Source organism: Stegostoma tigrinum, chromosome 3, assembly GCF_030684315.1.
Source record: "Stegostoma tigrinum isolate sSteTig4 chromosome 3, sSteTig4.hap1, whole genome shotgun sequence".
Taxonomy (NCBI): Eukaryota; Metazoa; Chordata; class Chondrichthyes; order Orectolobiformes; family Stegostomatidae; genus Stegostoma; species Stegostoma tigrinum.
Window position 1 is genome coordinate 107835780 of NC_081356.1, and position 16751 is coordinate 107852530.

Genomic DNA, 16751 nt, shown 5'->3' on the forward strand with positions numbered 1-16751 from the left:
AGCAAGTGTTATACCTGCCCCTACAGCTCCCCCTCAACTCCATTCAAGGCCCAAAACAAACCTTTCACATCTGACAGGGGTTCACCTGTACATCCTCCAAATTGGTCTACTGTATCCGTTGCTCCTGATGTGGCCTCCTCTACATCGGTGAGACCAAGCATAGACTCAGGGGCTGTTTCATGGAGCATCTGCGCTCTGTATGTGATAAACACCACCACCTTCTGGACGCCAACCATTTTAACTGTCCCTCCTTCTCCCTGGGTCTCCACCGGTGCCACAATGACACTACCTGAAAACTGGAGGAGCAGCACCTTATATTCCACCTTGGGAGCCTACAGCCCGATGGCCTAAACATTGAATTCACCAGTTTTAAAATCTCCCCACCCCTAACCTCGTCCCATGTCCAAACATCCCTCTCATCCCTACCTCCTTGACCTGACACAACCTGTTCTTCACCTTCCCCACCTACCCACCCTACCTTTCCAGCCAATCAATCCCCACTACCCCATACCTGCATCCAACCTAAGATCCCATCAACTTTTCTCCAGTCCCATCCCTCCTATTTTCCAGCTCCCTTCCCCATCCCCATTTCTGATAAAGGGTCCTGATCCAAGTGTCAACTTTCCTGCTCCTCTGATGCTGCCTAGCCTGTTGTGCTTCTCCAGCTCCACACTGTGTTGTCTCAATTTAAAGAAACCATATTTTACAGGGCTAGACCCATGTAGGGCGGACAAAGCAACGACAGCAGAATATTTTCCTCATCTGCAAATGACATGACTTTTTAAACAATCATCTCACAGCTTTGTGATCACCAGACAGTACTTTATTTTCTAGATTCCACACCTTTCATGGTGGAATTTTAACCCAAATGGTGCCTAGGATGATAAAACAAGGCAAAATGGACAATTTATGCCTCTAATGAACCAAATAGCACAGGTGCATTACACAAACTACTTGATACTCCGAATTCAAAATTAAAGATACAGACAAGAAAATAGAAACTAACTGTAGAATATTGCAGTCTCCCACAGGTGCACGCAGGTTATTCCTGGAAGACATTAGGAATTTATTCGTGAAATGGTCATCGCTTTTACTTCAGCTTAAACACATGGAACTCAATTTTGTCTTCAGCTAGAAATAAAAGTTTAAAGATTGTCTTAAACATAACAGTCTCAAATTTGTGATAAAAGGTGTAAAATGTGTATTATTACAAACAATTTTGAGAGACTTTGGATTTTAAAACAGTGGAATATGGGTGTTAGCTACTTTTGTGAATGGATTTTCAAAAAAAAAGTCAGAAATTCATTCTGGAACAGTAGTCTAGTTCATTGTGTCACAGCAGAGAGGCCTGGAACATTAGGAGAACAGTTTTTGCTGGTGCAGTTTATGACAGGAATAATGAAACCTGAAGGACATTAGTTTGTTTTCAACTGAGAATAATCAAGGACTGAGTTTTTGTTTTAGAAAGCCAGAGATTGAAAGCTTTTAGGTATTTTGGAGGAAAGCTGATTGGGGTCAGAAGCAAGAGTACTCTAGCTTTATCTACTATAGCAATTAAGAAACTAAGCCACCTTCACAGAAGAGCTTAGTTGGTGCAGATTCTAGAGTAGGAGCATTTGGTTTGAAATTTACAGGTTATTAGAAACTAAGGAAATCTGTGTTCCTGGCTTTGAGTGTATTTGTGCAAGACGATTCCAAAGTTCAAAGGTCAGAATCAGTTAAAGATTTGCTAAAGCTTTGATAGATGTCTTTTTTTCCAGATTTGAAGAGCTGTAATGTGATGTAGGACATTAGCTTGAAACAGTTCTAAATTGTGTTCTTTATTTGGATAGTTTGGTTTGTCTTTTAGGTAACAAACTTCTGTTCTTCAAGAAACTGTGCCAACTCATGGGACTATCTTTCAGCAAATGACCATGGTGTTAACTAGTTTTATCTTTAAATCTATCAGGCCAGATTAAATTCTGCGATATGACTTGCCCAGTAGTACCATTAACCAAACACAAAGCTAAAATGGAGAAAAGCACATCATGCTCTGCATGATTTGATTGTTAAAGACAATTGTAAGACTAGTCATACTGATAACAAGACAATTGGTCTCCAATTTTCTCAGGCTGCTGTGTGGAACACTAGTTAGTGCCTGATTGATTCCAAGATACAACAGTGATAAGTATAATGGAGAGGTAATGAACATTTTTACCCAGATACAAGGATATACACTGTAGAAGGAGCTGTGGTTTGCTACAACGCATCACGTAGACAGTACACACTGATTCTACTGTGCATCAGTGGCAGAATTAATGAATGTTGGTGGATGGGGCATCAATGAAGTTGGATGGTGTCAAGCTTCTTGAACATGTTGGAGCTGCACCCATCCCAGGATATGGTGAGTGTTTTTTTTTTAAATTCATTCACGGGATGAGGGCATTGCTGGCTAAGCCAGCATTTACTGCCCTTCCCAAATTGCCCAGAGTAGTTGTTAAGAGTAAACCACATTGCTGTGGGTCTGGAGTCACGTGTTAGTCAGACCAGGTAAGGATGGCAGTTTCCCTCAAAGTACTGAGTGAACCAGATGGATATTCCTGACAATCAACAATGGAGTCATGGTCATCATTTGGTTCTGAACTCTAGATATTTATTGAATTAAAATTCCACATCTGTCATGGCCAGATTCAAACCCAGGTCCCCACAGCATTAACTGGATCAACAGTCTAACAGTATTACCACTAGGCCATTGCCCCCCACTAGAATTACATCATAATCCTTACTTGTGCCTTTTAGGTGGTAGACAGGCTTTGGGGAGTCAGAGGAGAGTTATTTGTTAGTTCCTCACTTCTGACTATCTCTTTTCACCACAGTATTTATTCAACTAGTCCAGTTCCCTTTCTCGTCAATGATAACATCCAGAATGTTGATAGTGGGGAATGGGCAACAGTATGTTACGGGATGTTCAAAAAGAATTTGAACACAACCTACTGTCTACAAGAAAAATGATTCAGTCTGTTGTTGAGTGAGTGAAATACATTATTAGCTTGACTACATTAACTTCTTTGCCAGCATACTAATTAGTGCATTCAGGACTGTTCAGCATGTGCTGCGCAGTTGTGGAACTGCACCTAACAGCAGATGTATATTTTGAGGTTTACAAGCATAGGCTGCATTTATACACTTCACTTTCTGCCTACTACAAACCAAAAAGGAACACAGCATTTGATTCAATCAATCGGCTGTTCACTGAAGTATTACCTATCCATCTGGTGTCACAGGAGCACAGAAATTTACACAAGACAACAGTGTGAAGCTGGAGGAACACAGCAGGCCAGACAGAGGAGCAGGCAAGTTGATGTTTCAGGTCAGGATCCTCCTTCAGAGCTTTCCTGCTCCTTTGATACAGCCTGGCCTTCTCTGTTCCTCCAGCTCTACACTTATCTCTGACTTCAGCATTGGCAGTTCTGACTATTTCTGAAATTTACAGAAGTCTTGTTCAAGTGTTGAAAGCAGAACATATTTTTGGCCTGATGGCAGTACCCAGTTAGTGGAAAATACCGGAGTTGTAGTCGTTGCACTCTGGACTTGTGAAACATTACATAATCTGTTGTTTAAATTTTTAAGCTACTTGCCATTCCAAGGTAACCAAGTAGACAGGCACTACTCAGGTCTGAAAATGTCAGTCTTTGGCCCATTTGAGCATTCTTTTTCCTGGAGTATAAATTGTTGTGATCTTTTGAAATGTTATTCTTGCATTTGTCCTGATGAGTGCACCATTTTTTTTCATAAGAAGTTTTGTTCTGACTGTTCATTCTATACTTTGGAGTTCAAGTTGCCTTTAAAAGCATTCAGCAAATGTCACTTAGTTCATAATTTTATTTTATGTTATATTAGAAGTCTTAAAATTTGCAATCTTGCCAAGTGACCTTTCTACTGGTCACTGGAAAACCAAATATCTTTTAATAAGTTGTTAGCCTCTGAAGATGGCATACCAGTTTCAGTTGCAAAAGTGGTTTATCAAAAATGTGCAAAATATACTGTTATAATATAGGTAATTTAGTGATAGATAATTAGTCCATCAACTGGTTTAAGTTGAATGCAAAGACGACTTGCGATGAATCAATTTTATATATGTCTCAGTTGGTTCAGGCAAAACTTAAATTCTGTTTATCAGTATAATTAAGTTCAAAACCTGGTTTGTGATGGTTGACCTTAAACTGGTGGTATCAAGGTAATGTGTTTGACAGCAGCAATCTACCTTAGAAACAGAAGCTGCCCAAGGTCTTTGTCCTCAACTGCTATCTTGGTGATCACACACTGGAAATTCACATCAGGATACAGCAGGACAAGATCAGACACCGCTGTAATGCCTTTGAACACTGGAAATGAAGCATTTTGGAACAAACATCCCAACTCCCAAATTTATTCAGTTAACCTTCAATTTATCCTAAATTGTCTGCAACGAAATCGCAATGTGTCAAAGTCAGTGCATCGTACCAACAGAATATCAAATCCCACTGAGCAATGCCTAAGATAAGACTAACTTTCACAGACTACTCCAAATCGTTGAACTTGGAAAAGGGTTTTATTGGATCAGCTGCCTTGTGAAACAACTTGCAATTACATGGTACAAACACTAGGTGCCTAAAATGGAAAAGCTTATACAGATAAAGTTTGAAAGAATGAGGCAGAAAGATTGGAGATATTTCCCAACGAGACTCCGATAACCTTCTAGATGCATAATCTGCCCAAGTTATGATCTGGCTTCGGTCAGCACAGGTGATGTTTGACAAATGCACAACAACAGGGTCTCTTTAGAAAATCCTGAATTTTATTCCTTTTCTTTTAAAAAGCTTGTTATCTGTCCAAAAGACACTCAGAATTTTCATATAACAGGCTGATACTATAATTGCCCATTCAGTTTATCTCCGTCAGTTGCAATGCCACATGCCATCATGCAAATCGCTAAGCTCCATTTGACTCAAATTTTGAGTTTCAAATGATTGAATTTAAGAGATTTTGCTGTTTCTTGACAACTTGTTTTTTTGCCATCATCACCCGTGATTCAAGAAAATATGGTGACCAGCATCAGGTCCACATTATCAGTTCCAAAGTGAAGTGCACCCATACGACCTGTACTCTGGTATGAAGCAAATGTATTCAACAGGCTGAGTAAATATGTGAAGTGTTATTGATAATTGAGTGATTCAGGGCCTGAGAAACCTAAGGTCAAAAACAAAGATTGCTAACCTTTTCGTCAGGAACATTGTCTAAACATATTCTTTCATACAAAAAGCAATTTAGTTTAAGATTTGTAAAATCTTGCACTATTTCTCACAGTACACTACACAACTCCTTTAACCAGCAAAAAAAAAAGGCAAGCTATTTCAAGGGGTTTCAGTAAGAGGTAAAGCCAGCTATACCATCTGCCACTACACTGTAGCAATATTAGTGATGCTAACAAGGTTCTTCCCTCAAGCTAAAAAGGCATTCTGCCGATCAGACAGACAAGTAATGAATATCAGCACAGACATAATGTTAGTTATGTAAGCCACACATCCAAATGGCTGGCAGAACAAATTAAATAGCACAGCCCTTTGGCTCTTTGCACAGGCAAAAGCACCAACCATATCCAACTAATCTGTAAATCTGAAAGAACTGCAAATGTGTAAATCAGGAGCAAAAGCAAAGTTTCTGGAAAAGGTCAGCGGGTCTGGCATCGCTTTCTTTCCTTCACGGATGTTAACGTTTCAGGTCCAGTGACCCAAATAAAACGAACGTCATCTACAAAATACCTTGCAAGAACTGTGACAAACACTACATTGGACAAACTGGCAGAAAGCTAGACAGGATACATGAACATCAACTAGCCACAAAACGACATGACCCACTAATCACTTGTATCCTAACATATAGATGAGGAAGGACACCACATCCATCCGAGGACAAGCCAAACAGAGACACACACGAGAATTCCTAGAAGCATGGCATTCCAACTGGAACTCCATCAACAAACACACTGACTTGGAGCCAATCTACCATTCCCTGAGACAAAGAACAGGAAATGACATCAACACAGGAAATGACATCACCAACCCAAGGAAACCTAACCAGATAAATAGAAAGCGGGACATAACACCAGCACTTCGTCGGAGGCTCACTGATGATGTTACCTAGTATGGTGACGAAACATCTGAAAACGAACCTTCCAGCTCAGCAAGCAAACTCACATCCAGAACCAGTGACCCTTCCTCAGAACAGGTGGTGGCTGAGAAAAGGTCAGTTTATACAGTTGTATAAATGACTGACGCAGGATTGCCCTCTGTAATGGTTGGTTGAGCATTGGATCAAGGGCATTTCAAGATGGGCAGCAAATGTTAACATTGCCAGCAATACCCATATCTCAAAAAAAAAACAAAACTGAATCAAAACATATGCTTCTGAACTAAAAAGAACAAAGAAAGTTACAGCACAGGAACAGTCCCTTCAGCCTGCACTGATCCAGATCCTCTGTCTAAACCTGTTGCCTATTTTCCAAGGATCTCCTCTACTATTCATGTATCTGTCTAGATACATCATAAATGATGCCATCGTGCCCACCTCTACCATCTCCACTGGCAATGCATTCCAGACACCCACCACCCCCTGCATAAAGAACTTTCCACTAGTTTAACTTGAATGCAATGAAGACTTGTGATGAATTAATTTTATACATGTCTCAGTTGGTGCAGGCAAAAAAAAATTATACTGATAAATAGAATTCAAGTTCAAAGGCATATCTCCCTTAAACTTTTCCCCTCTCACCTTGAAATCATGGCCCCTAGTAACTGAGATCCCCCCCATCTTTTTTTTTGGGGGGGGGGGGAAGCTTCTTGCTATCCACTTTGTCTACACCTCTCGTGATTTTGTAGACCGCAATCAGGTCCCCCCTCAATCTCCATCTTTCTAACATAAATAATCCTAATCTACTCAACCTCTCTTCATAGCTAGCACCCTCCATACCAGGCAATATCCTGAGGAACCTCCTCTGCACCCTCTCCAAAGCATCCAAATCCTTTTGGTAATGTGGTGACCAGAACTGTACACAGTTTTCCAAATGTGGTCGAACCAAAGTCCTAGACAACTAACATGACCTGCCGACTCTTGTACTCAATATCCCATCTGATGAATGAAAGCACGCCGTACGCCTTCTTGACCACTGTACCGACCTGCGTTGCCACCTTCAGGGTACAATGGAACTGAACACCCAGGTCTCTCTATGCAACAATTTTCCTCAGGGCTTTTCTATTTACTGTTTAGTTCGCTCTTGAATTGGATCTTCCAAAATGCATCACCTCGCATTTGCCTGGATTGAACTGTCTGCCATTTCTCTGCCCAACTCTCTAATCTACCTATATTCTGCAGCAGTCCACTTCATTATCTGCTACTCCAATCCTCACATCATCTGCAAACTTGCTAATCAGACCATCCATACCTTCCCTCTAGATCATTTATGTATATCACAAACAACAGTGGTCCCAACACGGATCCCTGCGGAACACCACTGGTCACAGTTCTCCTTTTTGAGAAACTCCTTTCTACTACAACTCTCTCCTGCTGCCCAGCAAGTTCACTATCCAGCTAGCTAGTACACCCTGGACCCCATGCAACTTCACTATCTCCATCACCCTACCATGGGGAACTTTAACAAACACCTTACTGAAGTCCATGAATATGACATCCACAGCCGTTCCCTCATCTATCAACTTTGTCAGTTTCTCAAAGAATTCTATCAAGTTGTTAAGACGTGGCCTTCCCTGCACAAAACCATGCTGCCTATCACAAAAAAGCCCATTTTCTTCCAAATGGGAATAGATCCTATCCTTCAGTATCTTCTCTTGCAGCTTCCCCACCACGTCAGGCTCACTGTCCATCATGAGGTGGTGCTGGCTCGAAGGGTTGAATGGCCTACTCCTGCACCTATTGTCTATAATTACCTGGAGTATCCTTACTACCCTTCTTAAACAATTAGCAATTCTCTCGTCCTGCGGAGCCTCACCCGTACTCAAGGATGCTGCAAAGATATCTGTTAAGGCCTCAGCTGCTCCCCTCTCACTTCAGTCAGCAACCTGGGATAGATCCAATCTGGACCTGGGGACTTGTCCACCCTGATGCCTTTTAGAATACCCAACATTTCCCCGCCCCTTTATGTTGACTTGACCTCGAGTAATCAAACATCTATCCCTAATCTAAATCCTAAGTCGATAAGAATTGATTAACTTTACACATATGTTGACATTCTAAAGCTTAAAGTGAAGGAAACTAGTAAGATTTACGAGGGGTGGGGCCAGTGACATATTTATTAAAAACTGAAAAACCGTCTAAAACCTGCATAAAACTATGAATAGCAATTGGGACACATTCAAAAGTTTTTTCTGAATTTGTCACGCACAGCCTAAATACCTGGCAGTAACATTTCTCAACATTTTATAACTTTGAAAGAATGGGACAATGTAAACTGCATGACTCACCGTACTTTTATCTTTTAGTAGTTTTTCTATGATCTCGATCAATGGTTCTTTTTGCTCTGCATCTAGACTTTGGTTGAAACAAAAATAAAAATTAGCTTCAAATAATAAACTTGATTTTTAAAAGGGTTTGATGAGTGTGGTAATCTGAAGCACTCAATTTAAGAACAAATATTCCTTTAATTTCACTTGAGAGGGGTCAACATCACAGGCAAGGCCAGCATTTATTACACAATACAATTACTCATCTCAATGGTGGGGAGATGCCACCACCTTCAGCTGCTTCAAAGCAGGTGACTAAAGTACACCTACAGCGCTATTAAAGAGGTAATTCCATGATTTTTTTCCTACATACACAGTGAAGGAAAGGCAACATCATTTCAAATCAAGGTTGAGAGAGACCAAAAGAATTTTACATGGGTCTGTTCTTGTACTTCCAGGTGGTCAAAGTTTTGGGGATTCAAGTTGCAGGTTGTGGCCTGGGAGAGTTGCAGCAGTGCATTTGAGAGCTTATATACACACATTTCTGCTATGATAGCAGAGATGGAGGAAATGTTTAAGTTGGTGGATGGGGTGTTGATCAAGCAAGCTGCTTTAGTCTGAACAACATCAAGTTTCTTAAATGTTGTTAAAAAGTGTTGTCTCATTCAGGCAACTGGACAGTAATCCGTTACATTCCAGATGAGCTTTGTAGATGTTGGACAGGTTTTCAGAAGTCAAGAGTCATCACCATAGAATTCCTTGCCCCTAACCTGCACCTACGGCCATGACATTTCTACAGCTTATTCGGTCAAGCTCGAGATCAATGGTGACCTACAGGATGTTGAGATGGATTTACATTATCTGAAGCTTTCCACATGTCTCCAAGTGCTTTAACACCAATTAAGAATTTTTGTACGTTGAGTCTGATGACTCTTCACTTGTGACTCTTCTTCAGAATGCATTTCCAGACTTGAAACATTAACTGTACTGTCTTGTCAGGTGCTGCCAGACCTGCGGAATTTCTCCAGTAATTCGTATTTGTTTCAGATCTCCAGCATCCGTGGTTCTTGTTTTAGTTCAGAATCGTTAACATTTAACTACTCTTAAGATATGAAATGCAGTAGCCAACCCGCACAAGTTCCATCACTCAATGGTGTCATAGAATGTAGAGATTGCAGATAGCAAAAAATATTAAAACAGTGAAATTTTCCTAAATGGTATCTCATTTACCACAAAATGACTCACCTATAAAGTTTCTGAATGGCATGGGCAGCAGTTTTCCGGACATATGGAGACAGGTCACTGGCAGCTTCCTTAATAGACAGCATCATTATTGGAACTATGATTGACACTCTAATACTGGAAAGAACTCGCAACGCACTTGCCCGAATCAACTGATTGGGATCCTAGAATGAATCCAAGAATAAACAATAAAGCAAATTACTTACAGCCTTTTCTCTCCCTTGTAACCACATCTCACATTTCATTCATTCAGGGGAATGGAGGATGTTGCCGGCCTGGTCTGCATTTATTGCCCATCTCTAATTGCCCAGAGGGCAGTTAAGAGTCACCCAAATAACTGTGGGTCTGGAATCACATGCCGGTTTAAATAGGTCATGATGGCAGTTTCGTTCCCTAAAGGACATTAGTGAACCAGATGTGTGTTACTGACAATTAACAATGGATTCATGGTCAACATTAAGCTCTTGATTCAAGATTTTTCTTCAGGTTAAATATCATTTGCTGTGGCAGGATTCAGAACCAAATCCTCAGAACGTTACTTGGATTTCTGGATTAATAGTCCAGTAATACCACCACCAGACTGTTGCCCAAGGTTCTCAAAAGGTTCACCTGACAATAAAACTTGAAGCATCACAGCATTGATAAACCTGCAAATGAAGTGTCCATCTAAATAAAAACCCAAAGAACTGCGGATGCTGTAAATCAGGAACCAAAAAAAAAAGTTGCTGCAAAAACTCAGCAGCTCTGGCATCATCTGTGGAGGAGAAAACAGAGTTCACGTTTTGGGTCCGGTGACCCTTCCACAGAACTGACGGTAGCTGTGAAAATGTCAGCTTATATGCAGAAAATAGGCAGGCGAAAGGGGTAGGGAGTAAATGATAGGATAGAGCCCAAAGAGAGAGAAAGACTGTTGCACAGATAAAGGAGTTGCTAACTATCAGGCTGAGAAGGTGAATAGTTGTCAATGAGGACTGTTAGTGACTAACAACAGGGAGTGTGTACTGGCAGGCTATGTGGTCACAAGGCCTGGTGAGAGGGGAGGGGGACTGGGACAGGGGAGAGTTTACTCCTTAAAATTATGGAACTCAATATTGAGTCCAGAGGGCTGTAGGGTCCCCAAGTGGAAAATGAGGTATTGTTCCTCCAGCTTGGGTTAGGCTTCACTGGAACACTGCAGCAAGCCAGAGACAGATGTTGGCCAGGGAGCAGGGCGGTGCATTGAAGTGGCAGGCAATAGGTAGTTCAGGGTCTTTCTTCCAAACTGAACATAGATGTCCTGTGAAGTGGTTGCCAAGTCTACGCTTCATTTCGTCAATGTAGAGGAGACCACTTTGTGAGCAGCAAATGCAGTAGGCTAGATTCTGGGAAGTGCAGATGAAGTGCTGCTTCACCTGGGAGGTATGCTTGGGCCCTTGGATAGTGAGAAGGGAGCAGGTAAATGGGCAGGTGTTGCACCTTCGCCGGTTACAAGGGAAGGTGCCGTAGGGCTGTGGGAAGGTGTTGGAGGTGAAGGAATTGTGGGTCAGGTCATCCTGGAGGGAACAGTACCTGCAGAAGGCAGACAAGGGAGTGGAGGGGAATGTGTGTTGGAAATGGTGTCTGATGATCTTCTGGATGTGGATGCTGGAGGGATGGTAGGTGAGGATAAGGGTAACCCTATTGCTGTTGTGGGAGGGAAGAGAAGGGGTGAGGGTGGAAGTGTGGGACATGGGTCGGACCCGGATGGGGGGCCCTGTTGACAACAGAGCCGGGGATTCTTCAGTTGAAGAATAAGGTGGACATTTTGGACATTGTCAAAGTTGGCCTCATGTGAACATATGTGACAGTGACTGAGATGGAGAAACTCAGAATGGGATGGAGTCTTTACAGTAAGTGAGGTGTGAGAATGTATAGTCCCGATGGCTGTGGGAGTCGGTGGGTTTGTAATGGATATTAGCGGCCAGTCTATCCCCAGAAATGGAAACAAATGTCAAGGAAGGGAAGGGAAGAGTCAGAGATAGACCAGGTGAAAGCGAGAGCAGGGTGGAAGCTGGAGGTGAAATTGGTGAAGTTTTCCAATTCCAGGCAAGACAGAGGGTAGCAACATCGAAGATATCGTCGATGTATTGGAGAAAGTGTTGTGGGTGGGGGCCAGAATAGGAGTGGAACAAGAAATATTCCACGTACCCCAAGAAGGCACAGGAAAAACTAAGGCCCATGCAGGTACTCACAGCAACTCTTCACCTCAAGAAAATGAGAGGAGTTGAAGGAGAAGTTGGTGAAGGTGGGGCCAAGTTTGGCCAAGTGGAGGAGGGCGGTGGTGGGTGGGGGTGGGGGTGGTTCAGGTCTTTGCTCCAGGAAGAAGCGGTGAGCTCCAAGACCCTCCTGGTAAGGAATGGACGTGTAAATGGATTGCACATCCCTGGTAAAGAGATGGTGGCTGGAGGCAGTAAACTGGAAGTTTTGAAACCGGCGTAAGGCGTCAGATGAATCATGGATGTATTTGTAGGGATTTGACCAGGAGGGAGAAGACTGAGTCAAGGTAGGAAGAGATGAGTTCCGTGGGGCAGAAGCAGGCTGAAATAATGGGTCCGCCTGGACAGTCCTGTTTGGGGATTTTTGGCAGGAGGTAGAAACGACCTGTGCGGGGCTTGGGGACTATGAGCTTGGAAGCTGAGGGCAGGACATCACTTGATGAAATGAGATCTATACCTGTTGTGGATACAATGGCCTGATGTGCCATGGCGGGGTCATGGTCCAGTGGAAGGTACGTGGTGATAGCTGAGAGCTGTTGCTCAGCCTCTGCAATGTAGAAGTCAACATGCCTTACAACAACAGCACTACCCTTATTGGCAGGCTTCATGACAAAGCGAGGATTAGATCTGAGTGCAGTCAGTTCAGAGGGAGATAAGTTGGATTTGTTGAGAGGACAGTGAAATTGAGGTGACTAACGTCACATCAACAGTTCTCAATGAAAAGATCAAGTGCCGGTTAAAAAAAATACGAGAGGGAGGAGTCCAGGCGGAGGGAGAACATTGGAGTGGGGCAAAGGGGTCTGTGGAACAGGGAGAGGACTCCTGTCCAAAGAAATGAGGATGGAGGCAAAGACAGTGGAAGAAGAGTTCAGCGTCACGTCATGCCCGAAATTCATTAAGGTAGGGATGCAGAGGGATAAAGCTAAGGCCTTTGGCAAGTACAGAGCATTCAGCATCGGAGAGTGGAAGGTTAGGAGGGATGGTGAATATCCGACAGGAGGTGGGGTGATTTGGGGAGGGAAGAGTGTCAGAAGGGAAAAAGTGACAAGAGCAAGGTTCCAGAGGGATATGGGTATTTTTGAGTTGTTGCATCTTGTGTGCCTTGATGCCTGAAAGGGAAAAAACAGAGCTAGTTAGCACGTCGAATGAGCCAGAGGATGAACTGGATCGGCAAAGTGGTGCAGCTGTGAGCCAGCACATGGCGATGCTGTTGGAGAGAAATGCTGTGTGTGTTTGCACCTGGCGCCGCATGGCACCACATGAAGTGTCCATCATTCTTGTGTATCATCTTTAAAAAAAAGACAAAGGACTTGGTTAACAAATTTCAGGATAGTCAAACTCACAGGTGTTGTCAGGACAATGGTTAATCACCACGAGCTAACTTATTTCCATTTTCCCTTCTGTACTGGACTTCCGAGTCTTAACAATCAACTAAGATTTAGTCATCAGAGGGGTTTCTGGAAAAGGCATGCAAGAGTGGAAAGAAGGGTGTACCTGAATATCTGAAGTATGGGTTGCAATGAGTAATTTGTAAAAAGGAGACAATATTGCACTATACTGAAAATGAGTGTATTGTGGGTGGAATTCTTTTTAATAGGGCTGCATGACATTCATGCAGTCACCACGAGAGCACCAAAGTGGTTTTCTTGCTGGAATGCCTTAGGAAGATGACTTTTACTAGAGTATGACGGGTAGATCTTCTTTAGTGAAACATTTTTGGTAGAAAATAGAAATGGAGGAGGAAATATTTCAATAATATTATTGAAAAAATTGACAGAATTGAAGGGAAACAACTAAAACAAAATAGCTGTTGTTATCACAAACTGAGAAGTACATTATTCTATGATTCTATATATAGAAATCAAATTACTGGGGTAGTTATGATGAATTATCCACGAATTGCATGAATGTTTAGCAGTACTAACCTTCAGCGCACGCTGAAATGTGCTGATTGATAATAAGGCCAAATCTTGCTGCTCTTCTGCATAGCGAACAAGGTAAACATATACCAGCTTCTTCAACTGTAAAAGGGAAGGAGCAAAATCAAACAGTTACTGAATGATGTGTTCAAATAAATTGGGAGCTGTTCATACGGCAGAGCAGATTAATAGCAAGGCTTCTTTTTTTTTAAAAAAAGCAAACAACCAGGGAAACTTGCTAATGACAATTAAACCTCTTTTCCCCATGCAGTGCATGTCTACAAGTTTGGATTTATTAATTGGTCTCTCAGCATCACTTAAAAACCTTGGAAAATGTACACATTCACCTTGTGCCACACTCACCACTTCCAGTCAGACCCCAATTGAGTGAAACATCTATTCCTCAGCCACAAACTTGTCATACCCAAAAATTTAGATATCTGGGCACAGAAAAGCTGAAGACTGGATGTGGTAAAACACAAAATCAAGTCATCCTCAACACTTGCGCAGCAGTCACACTCTCTCCTTCACCAGCTCAATTAATTGTCATGGCACGGTTCCACTTTTGTCCATCCAGGCACATTCAAAAGCTATTCCTCTTGCATCATCTCTAACATCTCTCACAGACAGAGCTTTGGCCATTTGGCAGCATCCCCAAAGACAGAGACTCAGCCCTATTCTCCAGAATCTGTCAGACCATTTACAACATCCAGTCTTCACAGAAATGTTACCTGTCCAATGGGAAAACTCTCTCTCCTCCACCCCACTGACCAGGCTTGCAAGTGTACACATGCATATTCTATATATTTACCTTCTCAACAATCTCATTTCATGAACTTCAACTAGAACACCTATCCAAAACAAGTGTTATGGACCAGACCAGACTGCCTCAAATATATGAAGGAGATAGCCTAAATCCTTACTTTTTCTTATTTCAAACATGAATGTGAGGTACTGTCTTCCAGATGCAATTCAATGGGTCAAACTACTTGACAGTAAGCAAAACAATTTAATCAAACATTACAGTAAAAATACAACAAAAGAGAGGGGAACTTGGAATGACTTAACTCTGTTGGAAAGCTTAACAGAATATTAGATCATTTTACCACTAAATATTAACTGTTCCAATACAGTAACATCCCATATGGACACCCACGGCAAAAAACCAAATTCAGCAAATCCACTGCATTCAGGTGGAAGAAAAACATGAAAAGATAATTCCGAGAGAAAACTCGAGAGTAGCAGCCAGTATGATACACTGCCTTCCAATCCTGCTGAGACCCCAGCAATAACTGCTGAAAGTTAATATCCTGGCTCTGAGAGCTTGACCACACCCACTCAGACTACTACCATTGTTCCAACTTTAAATAAAACCCCAAAGCCTCAACTTGTTCTAGCTCATTCACTCGCCAAGCTAGTTCAATAGCTTGCAGACATTTTACTAGCTTGCTGGGTAACATCATTTGTGCAGCTTCCGATGAAGCACGGTTTTATTTTCCCAGATGCTATTTAAACTCTGAGGTCTGTTGGAGTGGATTACCTCATTTCTGATTTTTCTTTGCAGTGAAGTGTATCTAGGGTCTAATTCTATGTGGTAACTGATGGCCTTCTTGAAGAACTAGGCCTCCAGAAATTCCTGTGCCTGTCTCTACTTGGCTTGTCCCAGGATCGTGACATTGTCCCAATGAAACTGGTGGTCCTCCTTATCCGTATGCACGGAGATGAGTGTGCATTGGTCGTGTCTTTTTGTTGCTAGTTGGTATTCATGTATTCTTGCAGCCAGTTTTCTTCCCGTCTGTCCAATGTAATGTTTGTCACAGTTCTTGCATGGAATCTTGTATAATACGTTGGTTCTGTCCATAATGGGTGAGGGGTTCTTGGTTCTTGTTAGCAGTTGGCTTAGGGTTGATGTAGGTTTGTGTGCCACTTTGATGCCCAGTGGCCACAGGATTCTGGTGGTCAGTTGAGATAAGTTTTTCATGTATGGTTACGTGACTAGTGTGTGAGGGAGTACTGTATCTTCCCATTGTCGTTTGTGTGACAGGCAGTGTTGAACCCCGCTGTTCAGGTATCCCTGGTCTCTAAATATTGTTGGAGGTATTATTCTTCATTTTAGCCTAGTTCTGGGCTGCTGCAGTGTTTTGTGCCTTGTTTGAATAGTGTTTTCAACTTCATTTGTGGGTGCTGGGGTGGTTACTGCTGAAACTTAGGATTTGATCCACATGTGGGACCCTTCAGTATACCTTGGTCAGAAACGCCTCGTTGACTTTGTTCTACCATCACGCCCAGGAACGGGAGCGGTTTGTTCTTTTCTTCTTTGGTGCATTAACCAGCAGGGTAATGAAACATCTGCAAACTAATGAACCAGGTCGGCAAGCAAACCATCCACAGCATCCAAAACCCGAACTACAAATGTACTCAAAAATATTAGACTTCAAGTTGTTTATCTTCTCAGACTGCTGGGCACTTGTCCCCCAATCTCTCTCTCTAAACAAAACAGGGCAAAACAGACCTCAAAACCACAGCAACGTCACACAAGTTTGCTTGGCTGTCATCAGCCTTGCTAAACCATATTGTCGCCAGCTTGCTGCTAACTCCTATTTAGAGTAACCGTATTCAAAGCCCTCTCCCATTGAATCACCAAACTCAGGAATGTTGCTTCAATCCCAACTGATAATGAACACGCAATCCAATATCAGCCTCTTGTATGTCATACTTCATAAAGCTGTCTGAGGTCTACTCTGCAGAATTCCCTCCAACTCTACATCAAGCACTCCTCACAAATCCCTCCTTCAAACTCTCTTCCACTTAGTTCTTGATCTCCACTGTAAACATGTCTTCCTTCAATTGACTTTTTTGCATTTATCCTTTTGATGCCTTTT

At 42.2% G+C, this 16751-nt stretch overlaps 1 protein-coding gene across 4 annotated transcripts in view; it reads right to left on the reverse strand.

Moving 5' to 3' along the window:
* Positions 1–16751, reverse strand: part of ap3b1a (adaptor related protein complex 3 subunit beta 1a) — a 308383-nt gene that overhangs the window by 235525 nt on the left and 56107 nt on the right. For all 4 annotated transcript variants that reach the window (XR_007247173.2, XM_048527277.2, XM_048527276.2 and 1 more), the window contains exons 4-6: positions 13876–13971; positions 9720–9880; positions 8496–8562 (exon numbers count right to left, since the gene is read on the reverse strand). Coding sequence is in view for 3 of the 4 variants with exons in the window: in XM_048527277.2 (XP_048383234.1) it covers positions 8496–8562; positions 9720–9880; positions 13876–13971 (324 nt within the window). In the remaining variant the exon portion in view is untranslated. The remainder of the gene's footprint in view (positions 1–8495; positions 8563–9719; positions 9881–13875; positions 13972–16751) is intronic.